The sequence below is a fragment of the Pelophylax lessonae genome, assembly GCF_965119305.1.
Source record: "Pelophylax lessonae genome assembly, chromosome: 3".
Classification (NCBI taxonomy): domain Eukaryota; kingdom Metazoa; phylum Chordata; class Amphibia; order Anura; family Ranidae; genus Pelophylax; species Pelophylax lessonae.
The window spans coordinates 406852358-406868062 of NC_138770.1; the positions used below are offsets into that span (position 1 = coordinate 406852358).

A 15705-nucleotide genomic window follows, 5' to 3' on the forward strand; every position below is an offset into this window, starting at 1 on the left:
AATCAAGCATATCACTTAATTATGTTAAACACACACTACCCTACCTATGAATAGCTGATATGGAGCATATGTGACTTCCTCTAAACTTTCTGACCTGTGTGCTAATCCTTTTTATTGATATGTGTTGCATCACTGGGTCTGTTAAACTGCAAGCACCGGGGTTAATTTACTACAACTGGAGAGTGCAAAATCTGGTGCAGCTGTGCATGGTAGCCAATCAACTTCTAACTTCAACTTGTTCAATTAAAGTGGAGTTCCACCCTCAGAAAGTTTTTTTAATAAAAATACCCCTGGGACAGTCAGGGCTAGTGCATTCCACAATGGATAGCCTCTGAACTGTCCCGGGTTGCACTTACCTTGAAAATGTCTTCTCCGGCGCTGCCATCTCAGGTGTGGGCAGCTTGAAGCCAGCGAGATCCTCTTCTGCGTCCTCTTCTGTCCTCTTCGGTCCCACGATGCACTGCGCCGGTCCTACCGTCACTTCCGGGGCTGCAGCGTCATCCCTGCACAGCTTCTGGGCATGCCCAGAAGCTGTTTAGCAAGGTATGGCGGCGCCTGCACCGGAACTGACGTCGGGCCGGTGCAGGCGCATTGATTCCTGGAAGCGATGACGTTCAGCTCCCAGGAATCATTGCAAGCCAGGAAGTGACGACTCGCCGTGGCCGCCGAGGGGAGGAAGAGGAAGTAAGGTGAGTATATTTTCTTCTAAACAAGGTAAGTAAAAAAAATTGCGATTATCCATTTGTTTTTCAGGTGACCCGGAGCAAGAAGATGGATGGAACTTTGATTTTAGGGTGGAACTCCGCTTTAAGCTTTGACTACAAAAACAAACCCTGGAAGTTGATTGGTTTCTATGCAGGACTTTACTAGATTTTGCACTCTCCAGTTTTAGTAATTCATTCCCACTCTCTCCACTTTCTGACTGTACATTATAGATAAAATAAATATTACAATCATAGATTCAGAAGAATGTATACATATATGCTTACTAAATGTATTCCAATGATACTTTGAAACAGTAAAAAAATTAGGTAGTTGTGATCCTGTTTAATAAGTCATCAATCTGTTCTCAAGATTCAAAAGAGGAGTCAAGGGCTGCATACAGGCTAACCAGCCTCACTCCCATGTCGATAGCAACCTGAACACTGTATATTTATAAAGGAACCAGTCTGCCAGCCATACACTGCCTTATTTTCTGCCAAGGTGCTATTAGATCTTTTACTGGACAAAGGGCATTTGTCAGTGGAAAATTTGCACTTGTCATCAAGAGGAAATGCATGCCATATTAGTACAGATGCCAGACCAAGTCGTTTTTTTAAATTCACCATTTCACCATTTAAACTTTAAATTCACCATTTTCAGATGGTGACGGACATGTCTCCACTGACATCCGATGCCCCATAGAGATGCATGGGGGCATCCGGTCAGATCGGCCTGAAAAACTGACAGGCGGATTTGAACGGTCCGCAAGTGTGAAAGGGGCCTAAGTTCTTACACATATCCCATCTTAAAGTGGAATTCCACCCAAAAGTGGAACTTCTGCTGATGTGCTTCCTCCCCCCCCTCCAGCCCCACATTTGGCACCTTTCAGGGAGGAAGGGGAGAACGGGTACCTATTTTAGACAGATACCATTCCCCACTTCCAGGATACAGTGCTGCAGCGCCGTAACTCAGAATTTCCGCCCCCTCCTCCTTCCCTTACTGCCAGGCCAATTAGAAAGTGCAGCATGCTTCATGCATGCGCACTAGGGAACTGGCTGTGAATTTAATTTCCAGTTTCCCCTACAACAAATGGTGACAGCAGCACCTGACAGCTGATCCGAAAATTGGCTGGGTTGCCGACATAACGAGCTCCCTGGACAGGCAAGTGTCTATATATTAAAAGTCAGCAGCTACAGTATTTGTAGCTGCTGACTTTTAATTTTTTTTCCCCACCTGGAACACCACTTTAAGTGACATAGATACAGTGTTATTAGTGAGCACTGTCTCCCTAGGACATGGAGAGTTTTACTGGCAGGAAAATAAGCCTGAAAAAAAGGAAACTAATGCCACCACCACATCTAAAGCCGGCCATAGTTGGATCGCGTTTCGTCTGTTTCATCGGAGACTGGTCGAGATTCGATCTGTGCATGGGCAGGCTGGTTGTTCCAACAATCAACTTCAGTACAACCAGCCGGTTGGATTTATGGCATGCGATTACTGCTATAGCTGCTAGCAGTAATCATTGAGTTCTGCCGGCAAGAAAGACTAAACTGGAATCAAGTGATTTCTTTCCTGCAAATCGTGGTTGCAGGAAAGAAAATTGAATAATCTATGGCCTGCCTTAGGACTGGTAAACCACAATATATTAAAATGTATTCTTGGGTTTAGATACAGTTTAAACAAAACAACGAAACAAGACTGTTGTTTCAAAAGACAGCAAGACAAATTGACATACCTCACTCTTCATCTTGCTGCCAGAAAACCTTTATTAAAATAAATATGAAAAATTAGATAGTGAGTAATAAGACATATAGTGAGATAGATAGATTTTGGAGGGGATGTTAAGGGACCACATACAAGACTTTAGTAATGAAAACGGTATTATAAGTAGTAATCAGCATGGATTCATGAAAAATCGTTCGTGCCAAACCAATCTATTAACCTTCTACGATGAAGTGAGCAGCCACCTAGATAAAGGTAAGCCTGTGGATGTGGTGTATCTGGACTTTGCAAAGGCCTTTGACACCGTTCCCCACAAACGATTACTGTACAAACTAAGGAAGGTAGGTATGGATCAGAAGGTGAGTACCTGGATAGAGAATTGGCTCCAGGGGAGAGTACAGAGGGTGGTGATTAATGGGGAGTACTCGGATTGGGCGGGTGTGGAAAGTGGGGTCCCCCAGGGTTCTGTCCTGGGACCAATCCTGTTTAATTTGTTCATAAATGATCTAGAGGAGGGGATATCTAGCACAATCTCAGTATTTGCAGATGATACTAAACTAGGCATGCCAATATCTTCTATGCAGGATGTGGAAACCTTGCAAGCAGACCAGAACAAAATAACGGGGTGGGCAACTACATGGCAGATGAGGTTTAATGTTGATAAATGTAAAGTAATGCACTTGGGGGCCAGAAACCAGAAAGCAAGCTACTCACTAGGGAGGGAACCTCTGGGTGAGTCTAGGATGGAAAAGGACTTGGGGGTACTGGTAGACAACAAGCTTGGCAGTGGCATGCAATGCCAAGCCGCCGCAAGCAAAGCCAACAGAATACTGGGATGTATAAAAAAGGGGATTCACTCCAGAAATAAAGAGATTATTCTCCCACTCTACAACACTCTGGTCCGGCCACATCTGGAGTATGCTGTCCAGTTCTGGGCACCGGTCCTCAGGAAGGATGTGCTGGAACTGGAGAAAGTCCAGAGAAGGGCAACAAAAATAATTAGGGGAATGGAGGACATCAGCTATGAGGAAAGACTACAAGCCCTGAACCTTTTCTCTCTGGAGAAAAGACGATTGAGGGGGGATATGATATCAATGTACAAATACTGTACTGGCGACCCGAGCATAAGGAACAAACTATTCAGAGAAAGGAGATACAATAAGACACGTGGCCACTCACTAAAACTAGAGGAAAGGCGGTTTAACCTTAAAGTGCGTAAGGGGTTCTTCACTGTGAGAGCGGTAAGGATGTGGAATTCTCTTCCACAAGCAGTCATATCAGCAGGGAGCATTGATAGTTTCAAAAAACTATTAGATGGACACCTTAAAGACCACAACATACAGGGGTATACAATGTACGGTTAAAAGCAAACACACACACGCATCATAGGTTGAACTGGATGGACTGATGTCTTTTTTCAACCTCACTAACTATGTAACTATAGACAGATAGATAGACAGACAGACAGACAGACAGACAGACAGATAGGTAAACACGCTTCCTAATCTGAGTCCTTTGTAACCCAATGTAGCCTTAACCCAGAGATTATGTCACTGGTGGCACACCCACTCCAGCATAGAGGCTGTAGTGGGTGTGTTTGGGAATACCCCTTATGCATTACATGCAGGAGGTCCCATATCCCCAACAAAAAAGGACTTGGATGAACTAAGGCAATACAGTAATGCCTGAATGAAAAAGTACTAACCAGGCAGTCTGTGCCATCTGCAGGCAGTTTAATGCTTATTTTCAATAACCAGGATGTATCTTTGAGAAACAGCTTTTAAAACAGAATTGCAACAATAACTATGATGATGATAATTATTTTTTCCAATATCAATAATTATATTGATCTAATTTAAAAACATTCATACCTTGTCAGCCCCTTTCCAGAGTACACTGAATGATAATATGCACTGCTTTCCTTTATGCCAATGCCGTAGTAATGATATCTGTACAAAGAAAAGAGCATGTTTATATGATAGGGAAAATAAAATAAGAAACCTGCAGTTGCTTTAGCCTAGGTTCAGATTGATGCAGTGCGAGTTAAAACAGTTTGGCGGTGTGATTTGAAGAGGCAGCTGCAGTGCAAGTTGGTGTGGTTCAGATGCAATTCTAATGCATTTTTGATGCGATTTGGATACAGCTATCATTCTCTTTCTCTTGCAAATACTTGAAGAAAACATACTAAAATCATGTTACTTTAGGACAGATAAGTGTTTTGCATGTGATTACCATTCTAGTCTATGGAGCTAAAGATTACACTTAAAGTTTTGACCAGTATAGGGAAGCATTACAATTATATTTATTCATTTGAATAAAATAGGCAAATTCAACCAACTGGGGGAACTTTGGTTTAACATTCAACTTAATTATCAAAACATATAATCCTAAATGTCACTTTTTGCCTTTTATAACCACTTAGTGACTGCCCACCCAAAATGTACTGCAGACGGGCGGCCGCTGTAGGCAAATGAATGTACCCGTACGTCGCTGCAAACTTCCGGGTTTTGGGGGGGGGGGGGGGGTTCATAATTTGTGATTTTTCTTGTTTGTATTGCAAAAAATAAAAAACCCAATGGTAAAGAAATACCACTAAAAGAAAGAAAGAAAAATTGAAACAAATTTTGTTTGGTTACAGCGTTGCATAACAGCACAATTGGCAGTTAGGTTAGTGCAGTGCCGAATAGCAAAAAAGTGGTTAACCAAAGAACTATGAAAACTATATTGCTATTTACTGTTGGGTGAAGTTCTCTACTGATGACTGGGGAACCCCTCGAAGCTTCGGGAATACACAATGAACCACACTCGGCGGACTGAAGCTTATATACAGTACAGAACAAAGAATAGACATGAAACTTCACAATGTGGCCTAGATATACCCTCTGGCCATGATACAGTGACAGGATGTTCTCATGAATCTAATGTCTAGTAAAACTGTAGACAAGGACATATTTTCTTATAAACAATATATTCCCAGAAACAATATATTCTCAGTAGTTTAAATTTTTTCATGTTAAACTTTTATCCTACATTTATTAACTGAGAATATAGCAATATTGTGTAAACAAGCTTTTGAACTTACTTGATTTTTAGTTATAATGAGAAAAAATGTGTGGTTGATAACTGTAGGGGGAAAAGCAACGTTTTTGCCTTTGCTACCTATAGGTACAAGCCTAATGCCTAGGGCTTGGTTCACACTGCTGCGACTTGTCATGCAACCCGAGAGTTTAAAGTCGCATGACAAGTCGCATCCCATTAACGCCAATGAAACCGTTCTAATCGGTGCAACTAAACATGCAGGGCCTTAGAAAAATGTTCATGTGCTACTCTGGGGCGACTTCATTGAGACTTGAATTGACTTTTGATAATGAAGTTGCAAGCAAGCCTCAATGAAGGCACGCAGGATGTCAGCTGTCAAAGTTGCGCATATTTGATGCCGCATAGATGTGAAACGGCATACAGTTCTGAACTTGGACCTGCTATCACATGTCATCCATTTCTGCTCTTTTAAAAAATATTACTTTAGCATGCTTGGGTCTCAATGTCCTCAAAACCTATTTCAACTGTATTTACTAGAATCATCAAGAAACTGATAGTGATGCCACCTATGTTTTTTAAAAAGCTTAATTAAACACAAGTAGTATAATCCATTTTTAGCCATATAGCAAATTAAAATAGGTCACCCATCTTAAATCCTATTACCCTAAAACACTTGAAGCCATTTAACCTAAAGTATATTGTAAACTAAACATTGCTTATCTTTCCCACAAATATTTCACATTACTCTTACTGCATATCAGTTCAATTTACACAATTGTTAGTTTAAAAAGGAGGCTGATATTTATTTGCAACATTTATGGCCTCATTATTTGAAAGTTACTATACATTTCCTGCAGCATATGTTCACTTTTTGTGTGTGCACCCACAAGACCTGTCTTTATCATGCACTGCCACAAACAATGGCTGATAAGCAGATTGATATAAGGAAGCTATCTCCAGCCTGCAATAACATGTTATCACGAGGCCAGCTGTCATGCCATTTTTTCAGCATGTTCAGTCACATCTCCTAAATAAGGTTCTGCTATTTGTACTTCATCTCTAAAGACCTAAAAATAATCTACATAAAGACAAAATCTAGATTTGTCTAGCTAGTCTATCATTGTCCCAATTAGTGGATTGACTGGAACTTCCTAACCCCCAACTGAAAGTTTAATTCCATGAGTTAAGGAGAATGTATGGTGCATTCAAGTTTTATTTTTATTTTTTTTAGACAAACACATATGAAAAGAATCAGCTTTGCGTGAATGATCATATTAATATGCAATATTGTAATAAAAAACTTTAATTTGTATAAGTTGTAATGATGTACAGTGCCTTGAAAAAGTATTCATACCCCTTGACATTTTCCACCTTTTGTCATGTTACAACCAAAAACCTAAATGTATTTTATTGTTTTTTTTTTGTGATAGACCCACACAAAGTGGCACATAATTGTGAAGTGGAAGGAAAATGATAAATGGGTTTCAAAATGTTTTACAAATAAATATCTGAAAAGTTTAGCGTGCATTTGTATTCAGCCTTCTTTACTCTGATACCCCTAACTAAAAATCGAATGGAACCAATTGCCTTCAGAAGTCACCTAATTAGTAAATAGAGTCCACCTGTGTGTAATTTAATCTCAGTATAAATACAGCTGTTCTGTGAATCCCTTAGAGGTTTGTTCGAGAACCTCAGTGAACACACAGCATCATGAAGGCCAGGGAACACACTAGACAGGTCAGGGATAAATTTGTAGAGAAGTTTTAAGCAGGGTTAGGCTTTAAAAAAATATCCCAAGCTTTGAACATCTCACAGAGCACTGTTCAATCCATTATCTGAAAATGGAAAGAGTATGGCACAACTGCAAACCTACCAAGACATGGCCCTCCATCTAAATTGACAGGCCAGGCAAGGAGAGCATTAATCAGAAAAGCAGCCAAGAGGCCCATGGTAACTCTGGAGGACCTGCAGAGATCCACAGCTCAGGTGCAAGAATCTTTCCACAGGACAACAATTAGTTGTGCACTCCACAAATCTAGCCTTTGCGGAAGAGTGGCAAGAAGAAAGCCATTGTTGAAAGAAAGCCAAAGGATCGAAATCGAATTCAGAATCTGTGGTATTACTCAGACGCTCTCCATCCAATCTAAAAGAGCTTGAGCTATTTTGCAAAGAAGAATGGGCAACATTCTACATGTGTAAAGATATTTATCAGAAATTAATTTGTAAAACATTTTGAACAATTGTGTGCCACTTTGTGCTTGTCTATCACATAAAATCCCAATAAAATAAATTTACATTTTTGGCAGTAACATAACAAAATTTGGAAAATGCAAGGGGTGTCAATACTTTTTCAAGGCACTTAATATACACGAGGCAGCCATATCTGCTCATTAGACACACAAGCCTCTTGCGTTTTAGTAACACATAATGTACCTTCACACAATTCAATTTACTGGGGTTGATTTACTAAAGGAGTAGTAAAAATTTGGTTAGCAAAAAAAGGTCAAGCGCTGTTCACTTTTCAAGGGTTAAAAGCAGACCACACTGGGTAAAAAAAATCCTCAAAAGAAACCAAAAGCAGCCAACAAAGGGTAATACCTTCAGATTAATCGCTTCATTTCACACAGGAGAGGTACTTACAAGCAGATACAGAGAAAAAAACAAGCAGCGAGTGGCACGCTTCTGGGAGTCTGTGTGCAATGACATCACCGGCCAAGTCCTGCCCAACGTGTTCCACCACCAACAATCATAGTAAGGGGGATGGAGCAACATGGAGGTTTTAAAACACACACTAACTAACATATGGTGTTTAGCAGATGCCTTAATTCAGAATGGCACTGTAATGCACAAATCCCAACTTTGAACTATTTTGTCATCTGAACTGAACATCTCGCATGGGCCCACAACAGAAGAAATGAATACATGATCATTTCCAACATCCATTTCCATCCCTGCTCTTTAGTATTCCATCAGATATTCAACAAATACTGTATTCTTCTTGTACTTAAACACTAGAGTTTTTACTTACTAATGTATTATAAAAAGTAAATCTAAGAATCTTATTGACTGAAACAAATACTTGCAATTTTGTGGTTGGACACTGTTGGTTGACGGAATTCTGCTTGTTTGTTGGCGGTATACATAATCACTATTAAGCATCTTAAAAAACAGTTATAAAACACTGGTCTTACTTTGAATGTCCTCTGGTGCCCAATCTTCTTGTGGTCAGAAGGGGAAACTTCTGTCGAATTGTCTAAAAACATACATACAAGACATGAGAAAGCTTAAAGTTTCCAGGTTTGTTTTAAATGAAAAATACAGAAATGCTTTATTTTAGATAACCAGAGCAATAATGCAAAGAAGATTGTGCTGTAGGGTCGTATAGCGGTAGGGCTAATTTTCAAACATCCAGACAGCAATGGCATCCCAAAATCAGTGGCGAGTCTATATAACTTCTTTCAGTAATGTCTCCTGCTTTTCCCTTGTACACTTGTTTTCCTTTTTCTTTCCATAGGCTACTTACTCTCTCTTTCTTTCCCCCTCTTAACTACTCCCTCTAGCAGTCTTCCACTCTCCTCTTTCTGTCATAGTACTCTGGGTATTATTAACTTAACAGGTTTTCAGCAGCCAAGCATTTTTTGTTTTTCAGAAGCCAATCACTGTCATTCAGGTATACTTCTATATGCTACATAGTAGAAAAAGGCCAGGTGGTCCTTAGAGTCTGTCCCATATTGTTATATTTTTTAAATGTATTATTTACTTAGTATATATCCATGTTTGTCCGAAGCACGGTATGTTTGAATTCATGTACTGTTGAGTACAGTTCTTGTGTCTGGAGTTTGGCTTTAAAGCATATCAAAACCCCAAAACAAAAATTTTAAATAGTGAAGTTTACCAATCCTTAGGTATGGTGGCTGCATTGGTGTTTATTTTTTCAGGCCTTTTTACTTTTTTTTAACTTGGTGATCCTATAAATACCACACTTCCTGCCCCTTTGTGGCTATCCCTATTTTCCCACTGTATTTATAGAGGCAGCCATAGTATCCATGTCTTTATGGACCTTGCTTTGTGCACTGGCCCAAATCATTTGGGGGAGGGGGTATTATGGTGTAGGGTTGTTTTTTGAGGGTTGGGCTTGGCCCTTTATTTTCAGTGAAGGGAAATCTTAGCATACCAAGACATTTTGGCTCCTTCCTGTTCTAACATGATTGCGCAGCAGTGCACAAACAAGGATCATAAAGACATGGATGAGCGAGTCTGGCCTGCACAGAGTCCTGACCTCAACCCGATAGAGCACCTTTGAGATGAATTAGAGCGGCCGGAGACTGCAAGCCAGGCCTTCTCATCCACATCAGGGCCTGACCTCACAAATGTGCTTCTGGAAGAATGGTCAAACATTCCCATAGACACACTATTAAACCTTGTGGACAGCCTTCCCAGAGGAGTTGAAGCTGTTATAGCTGCAAAGGCTGGGCCAACTCAATATGGTACCCTACGGGCGTAGACTGGGAGGCCATTAAAGTTCATGTGCATGTAAAGGCAGGAGTCCCAATACTTTTGGTAATACAGTATAGTGTATTTCTTTGTCGATATCTATTAGTTTATAGTTGATGGAACTAGTAGTTTACACAAAAATTAGCATTTCACCTGTTTAGTGCTGGGGGCACTACAAGAGCTGTTTTTGTTTCACTTAACCTAGAGTTTTATGTTAAAGTATAAGTAAACCCAAAAACTGAAATTTAAAATATTAAATCTTAAAAGTAAAAAGCCCATGGGTGCCAAGCATCTTCCTGACCTCTCAAGTTTTTGTTATATTTTACCATTATTCACGTATTTACATTATATACTGTATAACTAGCATAAGCATTCAGGTCAGATAGGTGGATTTTGCAAAGCAGAGAGTATAAAAAGAATAAAACAAGGCAATTGTTTTTAAAGTATAGGGAATTATTAGAACAATACCTAATGTATAATGGGTGCCCCCTTTAAATATCATGCATAACCAACGTCAGCTACATATCAATGCAAACGGGGGTAGAACTAAAAGCCCCATTCCTTCCACAGTTAACTATTAAAAAAATGGGTTAAATATTATTTTTTTTTTCATTTACAATCTATCCTTCTGACCTGGGTAATGTTCCTTACTAACTTTCTTTATAGTATTATGTTTACTAAGTGGCAGTAGCGGTACCTTTTTATATGATTTTCTAATTTTGAAGTTGGTTAGGCCACTTTCGAGGTAATGGTACGATAATCTGATTGTTAGTACGACAGTTTGTCCGAAATTATCTGAAGGGACACACACTAAAATTTTTCTTATCTGATAGCAGATCATATGATTTTTATTTAATCAGTACAGTTTTGGTCCGAAATAACAATACAAATACAATGCAATACATTACATCACTTCCGAATTTTTATTCTGTATTATGATAATTTTCGTAACTTTAGTAACCTCTTCATTTTTGAAATGGAGATGAGAATGCATATTGTCCAATAATCTCATCTTGTGTAAGAGGCTTTAGGAACAAGTTTAAGTGCCGGTTCACATTAGTGCGATCACAGAGATCGCATGTAATTCGGAGCGCACTGCTCCTAAATTACATGCAATCTCTGTGCGGGGCAAATTTCAGCCATACAGTTTGTATGGCTGAATTCGCACCGCAATCACACTAAACACACATATGACCCTTTTTTTTATCCGCAGCAGAATCGGATTGCATGGTGGTTCACACTAGTGCGATCCGATTCTGTTTAAACTTGCAGATTGCACTGTGATATGCGATCTCAACTGGGGGCGTCGTTAACTTTTAATTGACACCCCCTGCCTATTCACCAAATGTACCAGACCACTCTACCAAAGTGCTGGATAGTGCATAAAGGAGTGATAATGTGTTCAACAGAATACACAGATACTAAATAGATAAATATACATGTATAAAAGTACTAAGACTGTGATAAAGTGACTGAAAAAAGTATAAGTGATTTTAAAATCCCAAAAGCACAGATGCTGTAAAAGGTTTCATAAAAACTTTAAACGCACAGATGCCCTAAACAATGTGATTTGAGTTCCAAACGTACAGATGCTATAACAGATGGGGGTCCCAAAGACCCAAAGTCCCACAACACAAATTCCTCAGAGGAAAAAAATTTCCAAAATACATGCAACAACCAAATGTAAGACAAATGTCCTTGGAATGTTCCCAAATACCAGAAAATTACTTCAGTGCCAGGAGTAATATATGTATCACAACCAGAGTAACTTTGGTGCAGGTGCCATAAAAAATCCTCAAGTGTGCTTAGTAAGTTATGGTGGTCAACCGGTGCTCCCCGCACTCCCAGGACTGCACTTACCAGAGGTAACTACCCCTACAGGGGTAACAAGCCTGTGGGTATTAATTAAATTAATTAAATCCTAAAAAAAGGAGCAGAAGAGCCAATTATGCACTATCCAGCACTTTGGTAGAGTGGACTGGTGTGCATGCGATTTTGGTGAATCGCATCGTATACAATATATTATTTTGTGTATCTGTTACACACCCTATTGGGCCACCCTGCTTATCATAACTATCTTCATAGCACTTTATATGTGATTTTTTGCACCAGTGCGGTTTTTACCACACTGTTCACCATCCAATTTGTTAAACCAATTTTTCTCTTTTCCTATTGTCACTGCCTATTTGAGTTGCATGAACAACTTTTTCTATCTTTTGAGGAAGTTGAGCCCACTTCTGGGGCTATTCCCTCCTTGCACAGTCACTTGAGCACTTTTATTTAAGGTAAGGGTCCTAAGCCCATTTTTTGCACTTATTCACTTTATTTCACATGATTATATGAATTTTAAGACGTTTTTATTGATAAAGCACTTTATTTAAGAACATATTTATTCTGCCTATTAGGACTGTATTATATTTATATTTACTACACACAGCTGTTCATGCAGGCAGCGCCATCTACCTCCCATTTTACTGTTTCTATTTAACTATATATCCTTGGATTATAGTTTTAGAGGTGGGCTGCAGCCAGCATACTTCCTAGTTTGGTACATTTATATCCTAAGCGCGGATTTTTTCTTACATTAAATTTTCTCAAAAGTCCGCGGCGGCCCAATTGACTTTAATGGGAGGCGAACTTTAAAAACCTTTAGGTCATATTTGCAGCCACAAAAGATGTACTAGCTGTGAACAAATAGTCCCAGCACATGGACAATGTCATAACAGAAGTATTGCTATTGAAAAAGCTGCCCTAATTTTTTTTTTTTTTTACAGCAAAAAATATATATATGTTTTTTCATAAATCAGATAGAACAGACAGCAGCCGGTAAATACATGTCTAATACGTATAGGGTCCATTCACACATCTGTAAAATGGGTCCGCATCCATTCCACAATTTGGCGGAACCTTTATAGACCCATTGATTTTCAATTCCAGTCTGAAAAATTAGGCATTCACAGGAAAAGAAGTAAGTGTCGGCCAATCCAGGCCCCAAAAAGCCCACATGCATTTACCTGACAGCTAAAAACGTAGTATTCTGTGGCTGAAGGTACATTAGGCATTCACAGGATACAGAAGTAAGTGTTTTTATTAGCCCACATGGGTTTACAGTAAACCCCCGCTCCATCGCGGTTCAGTTTTTGAGGTCCCGGTATATTGTGGTTTTTTTTGTAATGTTATTTTACTATATAAATCATTAAAAATGAAATATTTTTGTGTTTTCCATAGCTCTTGCTATGTCTCTCAGTATCTTTTATGTGTTTAAATGAGTTTCTATTGTTTTAAAAGTGTGTTTAAAGACCTTAAAATGCTTTTACACGTACAGTGACAGTAAAAAAACATGCCTACAATGTATTTTAATAGGGTTTTTCTATTTCGCGGATTTTCACTTTTCGCGGCTGGGTCCGGAACGTAACCCCGCAATGGAGGGGGGTTTAGTGTACCTGACCGCTAAGAACGTAGTATTCTGTGACTGAAGGTACATTAGGCATTCAAGGGATACAGAAGTAAGTGTCGGTCAGTATAGGCCCCAAAAATTAGCCCACATGGGTTTACCTGACAGCTAAGTACGTAGTATTCTGTGGCTGAAGGTACATTAGGCATTCACAGGATACAGAGGTAAGTGTCGGCCAGTATAGGCCCCAAAAATTAGCCCACATGCATTTACCTGACAGCTAAGAACGTAGTATTCTGTGGCTGAAGGTACATTAGGCATTCACAGGATACAGAAGTAAGTGTCGGCCATAAAAGGCCCCAAAAATTAGCCCACATGGGTTTACCTGACAGTTAAGAACGTAGTATTCTGTGGCTGAAGGTACATTAGGCATTCACAGGATACAGAAGTAAGTGTCGACAAGTATAGGCCCCAAAAATTAGCCCACATGGGTTTAACTGACAGGGAAGAACATTGTGTATTTGAGGGCTAGAGGTACATTAGGCATTCACACAGGATACAGAAGTAAGTGTCGGTCTGCATAGGCCCCAAAAATTAGCTCACATGGGTTTAACTGACAGCAAAGAATGTAGTGTATTTGATGGCTAGAGGTACATTAGGCATTCACAGGATACAGAAGTAAGTGTCGGCCTGTATAGGCCCCAAAAAATTAGCTCACATGGGTTTAACTGACAGCAAAGAACATAGTATTTGATGGCTAGAGGTACATTAGGCATTTACACAGTATACAGAAGTAAGTGTCGGCCTGTATAGGCTGCAAAAATTAGCTCACATGGGTTTAACTGACAGCAAAGAGCGTAGTATTTGATGGCTAGAGGTACATTAGGCACTCACACAGTATACAGAAGTAAGTGTCGGCCTGTATAGACTGCAAAAATGAGCTCACATGGGTTTAACTGACAGCAAAGAGCTTAGTATTTGATGGCTAGAGGTACATTAGGCATTCACACAGGATACAGAAATGTCGGCCTGTATAGGCCCCAAAAATTAGCTCACATGGGTTTAACTGACAGCAAAGAACGTAGTATTTGATGGCTAGAGGTACATTAGGCATTCACACAGTATACAGAAGGAAGTGTCGGCCTGTATAGTCTGCAAAAATTAGCTCACATTGGTTTAACTGACAGCAAAGAACGCAGTATTCTGTGGCTGAAGGTACATTAGGCATTCACAGGATACAGAAGTGTCGGCCAGTATAGGCCCCAAAAATTAGTCCACATGCATTTTCCTGACAGCTAAGAACGTAGTATTCTGTGGCTGAAGGTACATTAGGCATTCACAGGATACAGATGTAAGTGTCGGCCAGTATAGGCCCCAAAAATTAGCTCACATGCATTTACCTGACAGCTAAGAACGTAGTATTCTGTGGCTGAAGGTACATTAGGCATTCACAGGATACAGAAGTAAGTGTCGGCCATAAAAGGCCCCAAAAATTAGCCCACATGGGTTTACCTGACAGTTAAGAACGTAGTATTCTGTGGCTGAAGGTATATTAAGCTTTCACAGGATACAGAAGTAAGTGTGGGCCAGTATAGGCCCCAAAAATTAGCCCACATGGTTTTAACTGACAGCTAAGAACGTAGTATTTGATGGCTGAAGGTACATTAGGCATTCACAGTATACAGAAGTAAGTGTCGGCCTGTATAGGCCCCAAATATTAGCCCACATGGGTTTAACTGACAGCAAAGAATGTAGTGTATTTGATGGCTAGAGGTACATCAGTCATTCACATAGGATACAGAAGTAAGTGTCGGCCAATATAGGCCCCAAAAATTAGCCCACATGGGTTTAACTGACAGCTAAGAACGTAGTGTATTTGATGGCTAGAGGTACATTAGGCATTCACACAGGATACAGAAGTAAGTGTCGGCCTGTATAGGCCCCAAAAAATTAGCTCACATGGGTTTAACTGACAGCAAAGAACATAGTATTTGATGGCTAGAGGTACATTAGGCATTTACACAGTATACAGAAGTAAGTGTCGGCCTGTATAGGCTGCAAAAATTAGCTCACATGGGTTTAACTGACAGCAAAGAGCGTAGTATTTGATGGCTAGAGGTACATTAGGCACTCACACAGTATACAGAAGTAAGTGTCGGCCTGTATAGACTGCAAAAATGAGCTCACATGGGTTTAACTGACAGCAAAGAGCTTAGTATTTGATGGCTAGAGGTACATTAGGCATTCACACAGGATACAGAAATGTCGGCCTGTATAGGCCCCAAAAATTAGCTCACATGGGTTTAACTGACAGCAAAGAACGTAGTATTTGATGGCTAGAGGTACATTAGGCA

The 15705-nt window shown here is 39.8% G+C and overlaps 1 protein-coding gene across 1 annotated transcript in view; it reads right to left on the reverse strand.

Annotated features, from left to right (window-relative positions):
* RFX6 (regulatory factor X6) overlaps positions 1 to 15705 on the reverse strand; it is a gene marked incomplete at its 3' end in the record, with an annotated part of 134183 nt that overhangs the window by 87396 nt on the left and 31082 nt on the right. The window contains exons 4-6 of the mRNA XM_082252515.1: positions 8655 to 8716; positions 4296 to 4373; positions 2438 to 2465 (exon numbers count right to left, since the gene is read on the reverse strand). Coding sequence (XP_082108641.1) covers positions 2438 to 2465; positions 4296 to 4373; positions 8655 to 8716 — 168 coding nt within the window. The remainder of the gene's footprint in view (positions 1 to 2437; positions 2466 to 4295; positions 4374 to 8654; positions 8717 to 15705) is intronic.